General features: G+C 36.6%; 2 protein-coding genes across 3 annotated transcripts; both read left to right on the top strand.

The window, feature by feature from the left end:
- Positions 1-760: 760 nt before the first annotated feature.
- dbnla (drebrin-like a) lies at positions 761-9,614 on the top strand. Of its 2 annotated transcripts, none has more exons than XM_052117553.1 (15): positions 761-1,131; positions 1,431-1,486; positions 2,206-2,318; positions 2,470-2,544; positions 2,641-2,787; positions 3,308-3,385; positions 4,393-4,544; positions 5,983-6,037; positions 6,149-6,223; positions 6,560-6,668; positions 6,779-6,955; positions 7,355-7,417; positions 7,496-7,610; positions 7,968-8,052; positions 9,202-9,614. In XM_052117553.1, the coding sequence occupies exons 1-13, from the start codon at positions 1,049-1,051 to the stop codon at positions 7,528-7,530; spliced, it is 1,218 nt and encodes a 405-aa protein (XP_051973513.1). In that variant the 5' UTR covers positions 761-1,048; the 3' UTR covers positions 7,531-7,610; positions 7,968-8,052; positions 9,202-9,614. The 2 variants fall into 2 exon arrangements, with proteins under 2 accessions (XP_051973513.1, XP_051973514.1); XM_052117554.1 differs by having other exon boundaries at positions 1,414-1,486.
- A 1,145-nt stretch (positions 9,615-10,759) lies between these two features.
- LOC127636843 (cytochrome c oxidase subunit 5B, mitochondrial) lies at positions 10,760-13,729 on the top strand. The gene is made up of 4 exons (XM_052117611.1): positions 10,760-10,903; positions 11,257-11,327; positions 13,226-13,325; positions 13,410-13,729. Exons 1-4 carry the CDS (start codon positions 10,807-10,809, stop codon positions 13,520-13,522), a joined length of 381 nt encoding a protein of 126 aa, XP_051973571.1. The 5' UTR covers positions 10,760-10,806; the 3' UTR covers positions 13,523-13,729.
- The last annotated feature ends 640 nt before the right edge of the window (positions 13,730-14,369 follow it).

The following is a 14,369-nucleotide window of genomic DNA, read 5'->3' as shown; positions in this document are numbered from 1 at the left end:
GGCTTTGGATTTTACATGGGAGACTGGAGATCAGACATCTGTTAAAATGGAAGTGTCAATATCTAGAATGCACGAATACAGCATAATTCAGCATAACTCCCAAATGCTGCATTTCAGCACTTAAAGATACAGTTTCACATGCTCACTTTTATGTGAACTGCTTAAATTAATATTTACTATTTGAAAATGGTATTTAATAGGGACAGACGGATAAACATGTTCTTGTGTTGATCCTCCAGTTCTATTCAAACTCTAACGCAAAAGCAAGAACTGAATTAGCTTTGATTGCAGAAATGTGATTTTACAAGTCTAACTAGTTCCACGTTTGACCTTTAGTGAGCCGGCCTCACATCGATTGTACTCATTCCCGATTCGCGAGCCTTTTAGCGATTCTTTTGAACCGATTCTTATAATGACTCAGTAGAACCAATTCACGAAGCGTTTGTAAAGCACTCGACTTCACGTGATTACTTTGTTTCGGGGTAAAACTGTGAGGTGGAACGTTATTGTTAAGAAAAATTTGAATAATTAATATGAATAGCCTATTTCTAACTGTGAGGTTATATGGTTGTTCTTGCAAACCGGAACAATAACACAACATCTGACACAATCTACAGACATATCGTTATCAGTCCTGCAGAAACACTGTCGTTTGACGATGACACAATTAATTTGTGAATCGTTTTTATCCTGTTCATTATTGAACCACTCAAACGAACCGATTCCTCCAAATGAATCGAACTTCCCAGTTATAATACAGTGCATCGATCGACAGAAAGCTAACAGTTCTAATCAAATAATTTATTTCGGACATGTATCTAGTCGAATATACCATAGTGTGTTCTATTTAGTTTCATATTCAATTTTATGAACTATTAGGCAAACTCGTGCAAGCTCTTTCTCTTCCTTGTTTCAATTCTCAAAAAACTCGCTAAACCAGATCTCACGGGAAAGGTGGGTTTTTAAACCGACAGACGGTCCACTGAAAGAGGAAGAGAAGCGGACGAATGCTATGATTACATCTCCATTAAAAGTCTTATGACAAATTATGGCGGTTAACTTGAGTAAAAACGGACCTGCGCTTACAGAAGCATATACTGATGTGGTGAGCGGGAAAACTGACACAAACTGGTAAGAAAAGCTTCGATATAAATCATCATATTATAACATACTATATAAAAAAAATAAATGCCTTTCCCTTTAAAAAATAGCCGTAATATGCAAATATTTTTTTTAAGACTCGCACAGTATTATATTACAAATCATGTGCTCGAAGGGAATAAAAACAACAACAACTGACAGTTAAATTTGTGGTTATTTTTTGCACATTTGATATAACTGATTTCTCAGAACTTACAGCATACTGTCTCATGTAATTTTGGATATGGACAATCCTGCATCTAATGAATGAAGCATTTCGTTGATTATAGGGTCTTGTTTACCTATGAGGGGAACAGCAATGACATCCGGGTAGCCGGGAAAGGAGGTGAGTGAAAGGGAGTTGGTTATGATCTTAAGGAATGCAGATGAACATGCCTAGATGTCATTCATCTTGGGTCTAATACTTATTTGAAGGGTCAGCAGTGGAAAATTACAGAAGTTAAAAAAAATGTAAATCAGTGAATAATTTCTATATCCAATGTAAAATTGGATCGTATATATACATTATCTATCTATCTATCTATCTATCTATCTATCTATCTATCTATCTATCTATCTATCTATCTATCTACCTACCTACCTACCTACCTACCTACCTACCTACCTACCTACACTACACACACACACACACACACACACTACCGGTCAAATGTTTTTAAACATTTACTCATTCTTTATTATAATATTTTTTTGTTTTTGATTTTTCACATTTTAGAATAATAGTAAAGTCATCAAAACTATGGAATAACATATATTAAACTATGGGAATATTGTTGTGACTAAAAAAAAAATCAAAAATAAATCATAACCTTTGCTCTAGAATTTGCACACATGTACTTGTAGAGCAGAGTAGGGCGGGCCTGTTGCAATGAGATATATATATATATATATATATATATATAGTATAGTATATAGGTATATATGATATATATATATATATATATATATATATATATATATATATATATTATTATTATTATTATTTATTTTTTTAAATCAGTGAATAATTTCAGCCATCCAATGTAAAAACAATGTCTGTAATAGATGGTGGGCTTGAAGAAATGGTGGATGAACTGAACAGTGGTAAAATCATGTACGCCTTCTGTCGAGTACTCGACCCCAGCTCTGGAGTCCCCAAGTTTGTGCTCATCAACTGGGTATGAAAAAACAAAAATGGTCCAGAAAAGCAGAGCAATGAAACATGTTTGGTTATGTTGTAGGCCTACTTTTCATAAATGTTTAAATAAAATGTATCATCTTCTATTATATAAATGATCTTACTTTTCTGTGCATTCTTGGATGTTTCAGACTGGTGAAGGGGTTAAGGATGTAAGAAAGGGAGTTTGTGCCAATCATGTTCATTCAATGGGCAATTTTCTGAGGGTGAGAATAAAGTGTGAATATGTACAGTAGTAATAATACTAATGGTCTTTTAGAGATATTTATAATTTAGTTTTGGACTGTGTGGTTGATTTGAAGGGTGCTCATGTGACCATCAACGCTCGATCAGAAGATGACGTTGAACCTGCTGCTATCATGGAGAAGGTGGCCAAGGGCTCAGGTGTCAACTACAACATCCACAAAGAATCAAAGCAGAACAGTAATTATGCACCTCCTGGACGTGTGGTAAGTCAGTATGTAACAATAACAAATGCTGCCCTCATGTTCCCATATTTGTTTTTTTACAGATATATTTTCTTCTATTGTAAACAATTGGTTGACTTAGTGCAGTAGTTGCAGGTCTGTTCTGATGGTGTCATGGACAACAGGGAGAAAAAAACAGTGTGTAATGCAGCTAAAATACAATTAAGCATATAATTGTGCATAGTTAAGAAAAGCTAAATAAATAGGCTATTAAAAGTATTTTTCATGTTGTAGGTCTTATGCCATTCATGGTAATAATAATACATATCAATGTTAGTTTTTAAGGATATTTTTGTTACATTTGCATGATAAACAGTTTTGATAGTGTGGCTTGACACTTCCTGTCTTTTTGGTTTGTTTTGCATTTTAATGTAGCATGCATTAATAATAATAATAATTTCAGTCTGGTTCCAAACTTTTGAATTATGTGCATAACTCTATATATTTTTTATTCAGGGCTTTGAGTATAAGTACATTACTCCTGTGTCTTTTTATCCCACAGGGTTCTGTCTATAAGAGGGTCAGTGCCATTGATGAAATTCAAGGGACAAACAGAGACAACTTTTGGGCTCAGGCTGAGGTGAGGAAATACCATGGTAGAAACTTTGAGAGGCGCAAAGTGCTAAGCGCAGCACTCATGCAAATTGTGCTAATAATTAGCACATCAGGATCAGGACTACCCAAGTGCAGTTCTTTAAGTCTCATCCAATTTTTGTCAGAGCGCTAATTCTTAGCACAATTTTCATGCCAGCGCAAAGCGCCATTGGACGTGGGTGGGAGTGTTTGCACTGTTAGTGGGTGTATGCGCGCAAACTTGGGGTGTATTGAATGTAAATGAGGTGGCGCAAAGCGCAATTTGCTCATCTAAGCCCAGTGCAAAGTCTAAAATCAGTTCCTGCATTTGCTATTTTAGAGATTTCACCAGCAGGTGGTAATAAAGTAAATGTCCAAACTCCATATAGTGGAACATCAAATATTGTCTCTGACCATCACTATTGCAGCCGTTTTATGAATAAATAATGTATGAGATTTGTGTTAAACTTTCTGGAGGTCATGGTTTATTACTTTATTACTTTGTCTAGGCTATATGTACAATTGTATTTATGATCAAATTTGTATTGGTATTTTTCCACCTTTTATCTTACCGATTTTTAAGTCAGATTTCAATTACATTTTTGAATGTTTCAATAAATACATTTAATTGACCGGTAGATGTGGTGTGTGATAAAAATCACTCCATCCACAGCCTAACCTGGTAGGCTGATACAATCACTGTTAATACTAGCCATGATTTGTGTTTCAGTTGATGAAAATTATTAATAATTATACATTCTACAATAACCTGAGAAAAAAATCTGAACTAAATTGCACTTTACCCAGCCCATTAGTGCTTTGCATTTCAGCAAACCCACTTGCGCTTAGACTTGCGCATTCTTGCACAAAAACACCAAAACTTCATAGCCATGCCCGAATGTCTTAAAGCATAGCACAGCGCTTAGTGCTAGCACTCTTAAAATAGGGCCATGTATTAATCATCGGATCTGCTCTTTGTTATCTTGATAACAATTTTCCCATTTTCTTTGTCAGAAAGATGAAAAGATCAGGCGTCAAGAGGAGCGCAGCAGGGCGAACGAGGAGAGACAGCGACTGGAGAAAGAAAAGAAGGAACAGGATGAGAGAGAGGCAAATGAACGAGAACAACGGCGGAGAGAGAGAGAAAAACATATCGACCAACAGAGGCGAGTGATTATGTGTCCATCCCATTCACATCATCTGAAACGACTAGCTGAACATGCTAGTTGTGTGTTCAGATATTAAAGTTGATGTGTCATTTTAAAAAAAAAATTCAATTAAAATATGCTTGATGTGCAGAGAAACGAGATATCAAGGTATCTCATACAAGATATGATATGCTTATATACGTATATCAAATATACGTTTTTATATGATTATTTTAATTGCTGTCGTAACAAAATTTTTAATTTTGAATGTTTTATTTTTTATTTTGGTAAGTCACAACCAAGCCTAGATTTTGGAGGGCGATAAATCAGTGGAACTGGCTTCAAGCATGATAAAATGCATTAAAAGAGACCCATTATGCCCATTTTTACAAGATGTAATATAAGTCTCAGGTGTCCCCAGAATGTGTCTGAGAAGTTTCAGCTCAAAATACCCCACGGATCATTTATTATATTATGTTGTAAATGCCTCTTTTTAGGTGGAATCAAAAACATGCTGTTTTCGTGTGTGTCTCTTTAAACGCAAATGAGCTGCTGCTCCCCACCCCCCGACACAGCTCAATCAGAGAATACATCAGAGACAATGCAACTGACAGTAAGCGTTTTTCGCTTACTTTAAAAAATACATTTAAATAACAACATAGCTCTGGTCTCTGTGAATACAATCAGAGACAATGGTATCTTTAGCTATAATCAGCTAACAAGCACATTCGGAAAGGCGATTTGCAAATATTCACAAAATATAAAGTGCGATACTTACATCTTCAGGATATAAAGCTGGATCACAAACAGTTGGTACTGATCCATGCTTGAGAATTTTTAGATCCTGCTTTATATTGATACTCCTTCATAATGATTTGCACAAACATACACACATTTTCGTATGTTTTAGGGCACATTTCCTTCAAAAACAAAACTTGTCCACTGCGTCTTCTGTGGCTCTGAGTACATGAAGAATCTTATGTTTACTTTTACAGCCAACAACAGAACACTTATGATGCTTACGAAGCTGAGACATTATTTTTCCTCACTGTATCTGCTCCAGGGATGTGTGTAGATCACTCAGGGGTGGATCTATGATAATAGGGTGGAGTCCGTCCCCAGTCGTGGGCGAGGCAAAACGAAAACCAATCATTTTGGTGGACTGTTTTTGATTAATAGAAATATAAGAAAGAGGAGAGGGTGGACTTTTAACATTGTAGAGTGGTTGTGTACACACACTGCAGACTCACATTTATGTACAAACACAATGTAAAAGTGAATTTATCATAATAGGTCCCCTTTAAACAGAGCTGAGTGTGTAAATTCTTACTGATAAATGCTCACGAGAGCCCCTTTGTGTTCGCTATATGTGTCCCTTTGCTCCAGGGTGATAATTGTACTGCTGATCACTTTGGAAGGATGCATCAGCTAATATGACTACTTACTTGTCTCATAGACTTTTTGAAAAGAAGCAAGAAGCTGTGAATAAAGAACAGGAACAACGTAAATGGGTGAAATTAAGACGTTCATATTCTTTTCTTGGAATAAATCTGAACAATATAAAATCATATTAAAATGCATCATGTTTGTCACTCATGATTGCCTCACTTGTGTTGATTAAGGAGGAAGAGGAGAGCATTCGCCAGACCCCTGTAAGAACGGGAATATTGCGATCTGAGTCTGTGCAAAAGGCCAATGTGAGTTCACTTTTACTGAGTCTAAACAGGTGTTAAAGGGATAGTTCATCCAAAAATATTAATTCTGTAATTATTTACTCACCTTTATGTCATTCCAAACCTATGTGATGTTTTTACTTCCATGGAACACAATGCTAGACAGAATGTTAGCCTCAGTCACCATTAAATTTCATGATGTGGAAAAAAGATGCAAGTGAATCTCCTTTTGTGTTCCAACATAGAAAGAAAGATGAGGGTGAGTAATTAGTGACAGAATTACAATTTTTGCTAAATCTGGTCCTATAAAGAGAAACTAAGAAAGCTTACCCTGCATACTAGCATACTTTATTTTCTCAGGAGGCTGCGTCACTCATCTCTCAGCGTTCCATAAATCCCAGGGAGTTGTTCAAGGAGCGGGAGAGGACTTTGGCCAACACTGGAACATCTTTCTCTGCAACCCGATCAGGTATAGAGAACTTGTCCAAGGCAGAACTTCTGACAAAACCTTGTGAATAAAACATGTGCCATCTCAAGCCTTATATCACAAATTCGGATTACTCATGTATGTTCCCTCAGGTCAGCTAAGAAGCCCATTTTTATCTCAGCAAGCAGTCAATTTGGAAAATCCTCTCAGTGAGCGCAAGTCTCAGCCCTTATCTCCCATACGCCCTATGGCGTCCACCTCAGTCTCACTTGTACCAGACCCGATCTCTCCTGAGAGTGAAGCTCATGTCTTCCCAGTGAAAAATCCAGGTGAATAAAGACAGCAATCTCTCTTGATCCTCTGGTTATGGAATTTAAAGATTTACTTCTCCCAAAAATGAAAATTCTCTCATCATTTACTCATCCTTGTGTTGTTTCCAAACCCATATGACGTTTTTTCTTCTGTGGAACACCAAAAGAGAAGTTTAGCAGAATGTAAGAGCTCCTTTTTCCATGCAATGAAAGTGACAACAAAAACAAAAGCAGTCCATATGACTTGTGCGCTATATTCAAAATCTTCTGAAGCCATATTATTTGTTCTTCGGATGAAGTCCTTATTCACAGAAATGTTTTCACCATATGCTTTCATTGTATGGAAAATAATTTTTAGATTTGGGTGAATTGTTTCTTTAAGTATGACTTGAATGTTGAACTCTTGTTATCGTTCAGACCCCTTCTCTGTAGATCCATTTGTATCTGAGCAAGCGCAGGAATCAGAAGACGAATGGGAAGGTATTTGTTCTCAATTTTAATGTTACTAATGGCACAGTGTCATATTTTTGCCTGAAATCTGAATTACTGTTGGTGTAGATTCAGAGGAGGAGGATCATCACCAGCTACTGTGAGCCAAACTAAGCAAAGTGAAGATGAAAACCACATTTATGCAAATCTCCCCTCTCAAAGTTTCTATCAGAACGCTCACCAGGTTGGTACCTTGTCACGTAACCCCCAAACCAAGCTTCTGTTGCTTATTAGTGGTACTTTTGAATAATTTACTGTCTAATACTATAATTTTTCATATTACTATATATATATATATATATATATATATATATATATATATATATTTTAATATCTTAAATCAACATTTCAAGCCTATTTATTTTCTAAGTAGCCATGCAATAATGTACAGTCAGCCAGTCATTATCGCAATATAAACCCCTTTAGGCTGCTTTGCATTGTGGTCCTGTTTATTTTGCAGTAATTACCAGGCTGCTTCAAGTGATCATGGTAAGTATCAGGCTAACTCATGCTGGTTTATGTTTTTCTTGCCAATTTGAAGGATTTTGAAACCCCTACTGCTGAAGAGGAGGAGCCAGGCAACAAACAGAACATTTGCGCAAGAGCACTGTATGACTACCAAGCATGTGAGTGGTCTAATTTTGCAGTATTATTGTAAATACAATGTGTACTGAGCTGTAATATCAATAAATATGTTACAGTAAGGCAATTTTATTCAAATTAGTAAAAAAAAAAAATGTCCAAACTGCAGAGTTTGAAAATGTATGTTAAAGTAGGGGGTAAAAAACTAACTTAAAGGGATAATTCACCCAAAAATTAAAATTCTCTCATCATTTACTCTTCCTCATGCCATCCCAGATTTGTGTGAATTTCTTTTTTCAGCAGAACAATTTTAGAAAATGTCAGCTCTGTAGGTCCATTATATTATCACAGATGGTGGCCAGAACTTTAAAGGTCCAAAAAGCTCAAAAAGGCAGCATAGAAGTAATCCACTCGACTCCAATGGGTAAATCCATGTCTTCACAATATGCAATTATTGCAATATGATAGGGGTGGGTGAGAAACAGATCAATATTTAAGTCCTTTTTTTAATATGAATTATTTTCCCTGCCAAGTAGGTGGTGATATGCACAAAGAATGCGAATCGCCAAAAACAAAAGAAGAATGTGAAAGTAAAAGTGGAGATTTATAGTGAAAAGGACTTAAATATTGATCTGTTTCTCACCCACACCTATCATCATATCATGTTTTTTGGCCCTTCAAAGTTTTGGACCTTCACTTGCATTATTTAGACCTAAAAAGCTGAGATACTTTTTTTGTGTTCAGAAGAAATTAGTACACATCTGATTTGGCATGAGAGTGAGTAAATGATGAGAGAAATTTCATTTTTGGGTGAACTATCCCTTTAAAGCTGAAGTATGTCAGCATATTATGCAGAGACAAATATGAGAAAGCCATTCAAAGGTTAATTTTCTTGAAAATTGTAATCTCTGAGTCTCTGTGGCACTATGAAAATTCATCTGTTTGTTTTGAGCAACCCATTTAGACCTGCTCCAACAACATTCATCTACCAATGGCGTGACTTGGGGCGGGACTGTCTCTTTGTTTGACCAACGGCAGGCAGGGGGCACGTTCAGAAAGCTGTTTTAAAAACAGTTTTTATTTTTGCAATTCCATTCAGTGGCAGATATTAAATACTTCTTCAATGAATAGATGTATGCTATTTAAAACATTTCAATATATGATTTTTATTTTCTTCTTTGTTTCCTCTACAGCGGATGACACAGAGATCACCTTTGACCCGGATGATATTATAACAGATATAGATATGATAGATGATGGCTGGTGGAGGGGTTACAGTCCTGATGGTCACTACGGAATGTTTCCTGCTAATTATGTTGAGCTTCTTTAATCCTGCACTTACCAATCAGACATAATACCAAGTGACAGGGTGATCTTACCATAACCTTTCAGCTTGGAGTCACCAGGCATTTGGGAAATATTTTACTTTTACTCTTTTGTAATGTTCAATAAAGTTGTATTACTTTTTGATGTTACTTTAATCTTGATTCAAACCAATAAATAAACAAAGCAAAGAAAATGGCCTTTTGATTTGATATAAATATGAAAATGATATGGAATATTCCCATATCCCACTCTCATCTCAAAATGACTGACCTGGTGGATCCATTGTTAGACTACAACAAATATTTTCCTCTTACTATTAATTTAATTTTCCTCTTCAAACATCATAACACCATAGTTGATACCCATACTAAAAAGCAGTGGTAGACTGATATATCGGTTTTACAATCGTGTCGATAATTACTTTTTGGAACTATCGGTTATATGCAAAAATCGATGCCGATAATTGCCCAAATATATATATATATATATATATATATATATATATATATATATATATATATATATATATATATATATATATATATATATTATTATTATTATTTACTTATTTTATTCCTCACTGTTCTTCAGATAATTACGTTTTTTTTTTTTTTTTTACTGAAGCAAGGGCATCCAAAGAAAAAATTTGACTATATGGAAACCTCCCTCATCAGCACATCATGTCTCCAACTTTATATATTGTGAATAATAATAATATAGGCTATAAAAAGGATTAACTTTGTAAATGTTACAAATAGAGCATTTAAATAAAGCCAATTTTCCCTCACTTCAAAATAAGAGTCCCCGGCGTGCTTCAGGCTTGTTTAGTGTTAAAAGTCCCACGTTAAACACACACGCTTCTTTTTTCTGATTATTAATGGGATTTTGGTTGAAAAATAAGCATCTGAGATTGTATTCATTTTGTATTCAGGCTCGTTGTCTGTGCCGACTAAGAAAATGTTGTAACATTCCATGACTCTATTCTAAAAACTATCGGCTGAATAATCAGTTATCTGCCTTTTCCACCAACTTAGTTATCAGCAAATTCCATTAAAGGTCAACCTCTACTAAAAAATACTGTGGAAGAACCACAGTGCGATGGTATCAGACAGAAATACCATGGTTGATGTTTGTCATGGCACTAAATGCTTACCATTTTTATGTAACATATTATTTATATGGTACTCCAAGGTACTGCATTGGTATTACCATGAAATATGTCCAAAAACTATGGCGTTACCACTGTAAAAACACACCGTAGTACTTTTTGTTAGTGTTTTACCAAAATAAAATTGATGGCAAAAACCCCCAAAAAAACATTAAATGTGACATTGTTTGGGTCTGCGACCTACACCACAATGTATGGAATGTATAGTATTGTGACGTCAAACTCACGCGCCGCGATGCTTACATAACTGGCTCGTCGACGTCATCAGCCTGATTCTGCTAGTTTTGGGGAAGAGGAAGAAGACATGGCCGCAAGGTTACTGCTGAGATCCGCCGTACGGGCCGCGACGACCTGCCGGGCATCTCCCGTGGCCGCTCTAAGCAGAGGGATGGCCACCGGAGGTCAGTCATTTATCCCAGTGTGTTTTTAATGGGCAACATTAGCTGCAGCATCACTGGAGAGTCAGTTTGAACGCGTGCCAAGGGCAACATGATGCCTTCTGCGGAGGTCGATGCTGTAACTTCATGAGCAGTTTAAACGGGAAAACATGCGTTTAGTTATTATTTATCTTCATATATTCTTAGAACTTGTATTGATTTCATGTCTTTTAAGTGTATTGTTTGTGCTAGTGGTCATAATGTGCTAGATTGTCTTGTAGCAGACATGTCACCCTGAAAACTTGTACACATAATGGACTGTGGATTTCTGGACTGCATTTATGATTGCAGTAGTAATTTGACGTTTTATCTTGCAGGTATTCCCACTGATGAGGAGCAGGCCACTGGACTTGAGAAGAAGATTATGCATGCTATGAAAACAGGATCAGTATGTATTATGATCTCTAATGAACTATCAGAAAGCTGTCATCTCTCAAAAATTGAATGCTGTCAAAAGATTAACAAATATTTTAATTTAGTTTTATGGCAGAACATTTTTAAAGGAATAGTTCACACAAACATGATAATTATCTCATCATTTACTCACTTTTATGTCATCTCAAACTTGTATGACTTTCTTCTGTGGAACACAAACAAACACTTTCAAGCTCTTAAAAGGACTTAAAAGCAACAAATATGTCATCCTAAACACTCCAGTGGTTTAATCCATGTCTTCTGAAGCAATCCTATCGGTTTTGAGTGAGAATGGACCAGAATGTAACTCCTTTTTCATTGTTCATCGTGCCATTTTAGTCTGTTCTCAACCCAAATCAATTCGATCAGTTCAGAAGACATGGATTAAACCACCGGAGGCTTATGGATTACCTTTATGCAGTCTTCAAATTTTCAAGCTTCAAAAACAATATGGTCACCATTCACTTGTAATTTATGGATCTATTCTCTTCATATTCCACAGAAAAAAGAAAATCATATGAGTTTGAGACTATATAAGTTTGAGTAAATGGTCAGCACTTATATAGCGCCTTTTTAAACTTAACAGTATTCAAAGCGCTTACACTGTCCCATTCACACTCATACACCAATGGCGGCAGAGCTGCCATGCAAGGCACTAGCCTGCCATTGGGAGCAACTTGGGGTTCAGTGTCTTGCACAAGGACACTTCGGCATGGAGTCGTTTGGGCCAGGATTCGAACCACCAATCCTGTGATTAGTGGCTGACCTGCTCTACCAACTGAGCCACGGCCAACAGAAATAAACACGAAGAGGGCTAATCAGCCGAGAGGAAGATAAAGACGAGCTGGAGACTGTGTTTGTGTTTATTGATTTTAGTTAATTTATGTTATTAAAACTTCCGTTGACTGTTCAGCCAGTTCCCACCTCCTCCTCGCCCACCTTACCCCGTTACACAAATATCACTTCTTGTTAAATAAAGAACTAACGTTCTCCATTTTGGGTTTTCCTGTGTCAGAAGTGATTGGGTAGCTCGAGTGAATCTGCTCTTAACCCTTCTGTCTCTCTGGAGCACAAATATCGGAAGGCCTGCTGAACTCGCACGCACTTTGTAGCTCCAAAGACAGCGCTCGCCTCAGTCACAGGAAACATTTGTGTGCCAGATGAGAAGAATATTTAGCACTTTTAAAGTGCCAAACTCGTGATGAAGGTCATTATAGTTGCTTGGGTGGCCACAGAAATATGTTAAATGCTGGAAAAACCCTGTCTATGTTTCTTCAGTTCTCTCAGTCTTATGTGAAGCCCTGCTCACTAAGCCCATGCTGAGCACATGGATATTTACATATGGTGATATACACGATACAGCAAAATCTCTATCGGTTGACACTTTATATCATCACCATGATATATATCATCATATCACTCTGCCCAAGGTCATGTCCTGAGGATTCAAATTTTCCGTGATCTTTTGACATATAAGAGGTCATTGTACTATAAAAACATACTGTAGCATTTTTTTTAAACAAAGCTGCCAAAACGGCTTGTTCTTCACTTGCTCCACAAGTGAAGTCTCACTAGGGCTGCAAGATTATAGCAAAAATCATAATTGTCAATTATTGCTTTTGATATTGTAATGTTTGTTAAGGTAAGGAAAATTGAAATTTGAAATGTCCAATGAACAAATATCTTTTTAATATATGCTGTCCACTACAGTGGATAAATATGTTTTCAGTTTACTAAGCTTTGACATATAAATGAATAATGCCTGAATAACTGTTTCTTAGATCTTATGCTAATGATTAGTATTTCCTGTCTGGACAAACGTCTTTTTAAAGTATTCGAAACTGACTAATATTATATTCTTCCATGTCCCAGGATCCTTACAATATTCTGAGGCCCAAGGAGTATGCCGGGTCGAAGTCAGACCCCCACCTTGTACCTTCTGTCACCAACAAAAGAGTTGTCGGCTGTGTCTGTAAGTTCAGATCTGAGAAGCTATGCATGTCATAGTTCTTCAGGTTGAAAGCTGTGATGAAGTGATTGATTGTGTATTTGTTAGGTGAGGAGGACAACACAGCTGTGGTGTGGTTCTGGTTGCATGAAGGTGAACCCCAGCGCTGTCCCTCATGCGGATCTCATTACAAGCTGGTTCCTCACGAGCTGCCTCACTGAGCTCACGGTCTCATCCCAGAATTTCAGAAATGTTGTGACCACATTCATTTTTGTCTCTTTGCAAAGAAGTACAGGAGATGTAAACAATCCGTCATCCTGGAGTGGGACACAATATTTTAACAACTCCTCAAAATAACAGTTTACTTAAATTATTGGAGTGTTCATTTTGCACTTGATCCAGTTACACCTAATAAACGTGCTTACTCTGACTTTGGCTCCTGTGTTCTAATATGGTTTCCTTACATTATTCTTATCTTTTTGGGCTGCCAAGGTGACACATTTCTGGTCTATGACTTAGAGGGCGATGTAGAGCAAATCATGTTTTGTTTTTTTAATCACTGTTTTATTAGGTAGTGCCAAGGTGAAGATATACAGTGGGTACGGAAAGTATTCAGACCCCCTTAAATTTTTCACTCTTTGTTATATTGCAGCCATCTGCTAAAATCATTTAAGTAAATTTTTTTTCCTCATTATTGTACACACAGCACCCCATATTGACAGAAAAACACAGAATTGTTGACATTTTTGCACATTTATTAAAAAAGAAAAACTGAAATATCACATGGTCCTAAGTATTCAGACCCTTTGTTCAGTATTTAGTAGAAGCACCCTTTTGATGTAATACAGCCATGAGTCTTTTTGGGAAAGATGCAACAAGTTTTTCACATCTGGATTTGGGTATCCTCTGCCATTCCTCCTTGCAGATCCTCTCCAGTTCTGTCAGGTTGGATGGTAAACGTTGGTGGACAGCCATTATCAGGTCTCTCCAGAGATGCTCAATTGGGTTTAAGTCAGGGCTCTGGCTGGGCCATTCAAGAACAGTCACGGAGTTGTTGTGAAGCCAATC

The sequence above is a fragment of the Xyrauchen texanus genome, chromosome 44 (genome assembly GCF_025860055.1).
Source record: "Xyrauchen texanus isolate HMW12.3.18 chromosome 44, RBS_HiC_50CHRs, whole genome shotgun sequence".
In the NCBI taxonomy this organism is placed as follows: Eukaryota; Metazoa; Chordata; class Actinopteri; order Cypriniformes; family Catostomidae; genus Xyrauchen; species Xyrauchen texanus.
Note: the sequence above shows the minus strand (reverse complement) of the source record. Positions and strands in the feature narration are given on the sequence as shown.

Excerpts from the sequence above, each read along its gene's own strand:
- dbnla (XM_052117553.1), top strand. The coding sequence starts at position 1,049 with ATGGCGGTTAACTTGAGTAAAAACGGACCTGCGCTTACAGAAGCATAT. Across the intron at positions 2,319-2,469 it reads AGTTTGTGCTCATCAACTGG|ACTGGTGAAGGGGTTAAGGA; the intron begins GTATGAAAAAAC and ends TGGATGTTTCAG. Across the intron at positions 7,418-7,495 it reads ATCAGAAGACGAATGGGAAG|ATTCAGAGGAGGAGGATCAT; the intron begins GTATTTGTTCTC and ends CTGTTGGTGTAG.
- LOC127636843 (XM_052117611.1), top strand. The coding sequence starts at position 10,807 with ATGGCCGCAAGGTTACTGCTGAGATCCGCCGTACGGGCCGCGACGACC. Across the intron at positions 10,904-11,256 it reads CAGAGGGATGGCCACCGGAG|GTATTCCCACTGATGAGGAG; the intron begins GTCAGTCATTTA and ends TTTATCTTGCAG. Across the intron at positions 11,328-13,225 it reads ATGCTATGAAAACAGGATCA|GATCCTTACAATATTCTGAG; the intron begins GTATGTATTATG and ends TCCATGTCCCAG.